This window comes from Crocuta crocuta, unplaced genomic scaffold (assembly GCF_008692635.1).
Source record: "Crocuta crocuta isolate KB4526 unplaced genomic scaffold, BGI_CrCroc_1.0 scaffold241, whole genome shotgun sequence".
In the NCBI taxonomy this organism is placed as follows: domain Eukaryota; kingdom Metazoa; phylum Chordata; class Mammalia; order Carnivora; family Hyaenidae; genus Crocuta; species Crocuta crocuta.
This window is the reverse complement of record NW_027527807.1, coordinates 2185600-2186931: the sequence shown is the minus strand read 5'-3', so window position 1 is coordinate 2186931 and position 1332 is coordinate 2185600. Positions and strand designations below refer to the sequence as shown.

The 1332-nt window shown below is 57.3% G+C and overlaps 1 protein-coding gene across 1 annotated transcript in view; it reads left to right on the top strand.

The window, feature by feature from the left end:
* Nucleotides 1-1268: 1268 nt before the first annotated feature.
* Nucleotides 1269-1332, top strand: part of ZIC3 (Zic family zinc finger 3) — a 1079-nt gene continuing 1015 nt past the window's right edge. The window contains 2 exon segments of the mRNA XM_077773954.1: nucleotides 1269-1329; nucleotide 1332. The exon segment at nucleotide 1332 is cut by the window's right edge and continues 1015 nt beyond it. Coding sequence (XP_077630080.1) covers nucleotides 1269-1329; nucleotide 1332 — 62 coding nt within the window.

Genomic DNA, 1332 nt, shown 5'->3' with positions numbered 1-1332 from the left:
CTCTCCCCAGGCGCCTCTGAACTTCATCAGATGTTCTGTTTCCTACAGAGAGATGGCGGCCAGGCTGTGAGGCTGCCTCAAGGCTCAGACTTTGGGGGCTCGGCCCTGTTAGGGATGTGACAATCCCAGCCTTCTTTCTGTGGGCCTTTTCTTTCCATTCCCACTCTCCTGCATCCTTTCAAATGTACTGCCCGACAAGAAAAAAAAAAAAATGAGTGGATTTATAGCCCTGTCTGAACCTGGCCATTAAGTCCAGAAAGACCTTGCACCAGGCGGGGTGGGGGTGAAGCGGGAGGGCGTGTGATCCGCACACAACTCTGGAAAGTAAATCCTAAAGGGGTAAGAATCCTCGAGGTCACTTGGTGCTGCCTCTCCGGGTAGGAGGTGAAGAGAGCAAAGCCTTGGCTGTTCAGCGGAAGAAAATTCCACCTCGCCGTCCCCATTCCCGCCCCCCACGTTTGCATTTGAAAATGTTGAGAATTTGAAGCTGATTACCCCTTTGGGTTGGAAACCATGCTGGTCCTCTGTGTGTCTAGTGAGTTCGCTCTGCTTGGCAGCGTGTTTCGTGTGTCGTGGGCGTGTTTCGTGTGCACAGGCTAAGCATAGTCTGTGCGTGTGTCGTGGCTGTGCTTGTGGCTGTGTCTTCTGGGCCGCGTGCGTGTATTTGCTCTGTTGCGTGTTTTGGTGTGCCGTGCGCCTGTGTTTACTGTTTTGTGTGTGGCTTGTCGGGTTCCGGGGTTGGGGTGCTTACTGTTGTGTTGAGCCGTCTGCGTGTCTGCTGTGCTGCGCGCGTGTTCGCAGCTCCGGGCTTGCGTTTGCCGTGTTATATGTTTGCTATGCTGTGACTGCTGTGTCACACATGGGGGGGGGAGTGTGTGTAGGGGCAGCGGCGACTAGAGCCACCACTCACAAACTGAAGAGTCAACGCTTGGCTCAGACGGAATCAAGGGAGATCGGCTCTGACTGCAATCGNGCCTGTTAGTTTGTTAAACCAGATCTAGTCCCAGAGTCTTTTCTCCTCCCTTCTCCCCGCTCCTTCTTCCCCCCTCCTCCCTTCCTCCTGCTCCTCTACTTCCCCTCCTCCCTCCTACCCTTCTGCAGGAGACTCTCGCAGCGACGGAAAGTTGCGGCCCCTGGCACCGCCTCGGGGGGCTCCGGGCAGTGTCCAACCGCCGCCACCCCTCTCCGACGACAGCACTTCGAAGATCTCCTTCGCTCGCACCCTCGCTCATTTCAGCCGTATCGCCGGTGCCCAGAACGCCCCACCCATGACGATGCTCCTGGACGGAGGCCCGCAGTTCCCCGGGCTGGGAGTGGGCAGCTTCGGCGCGC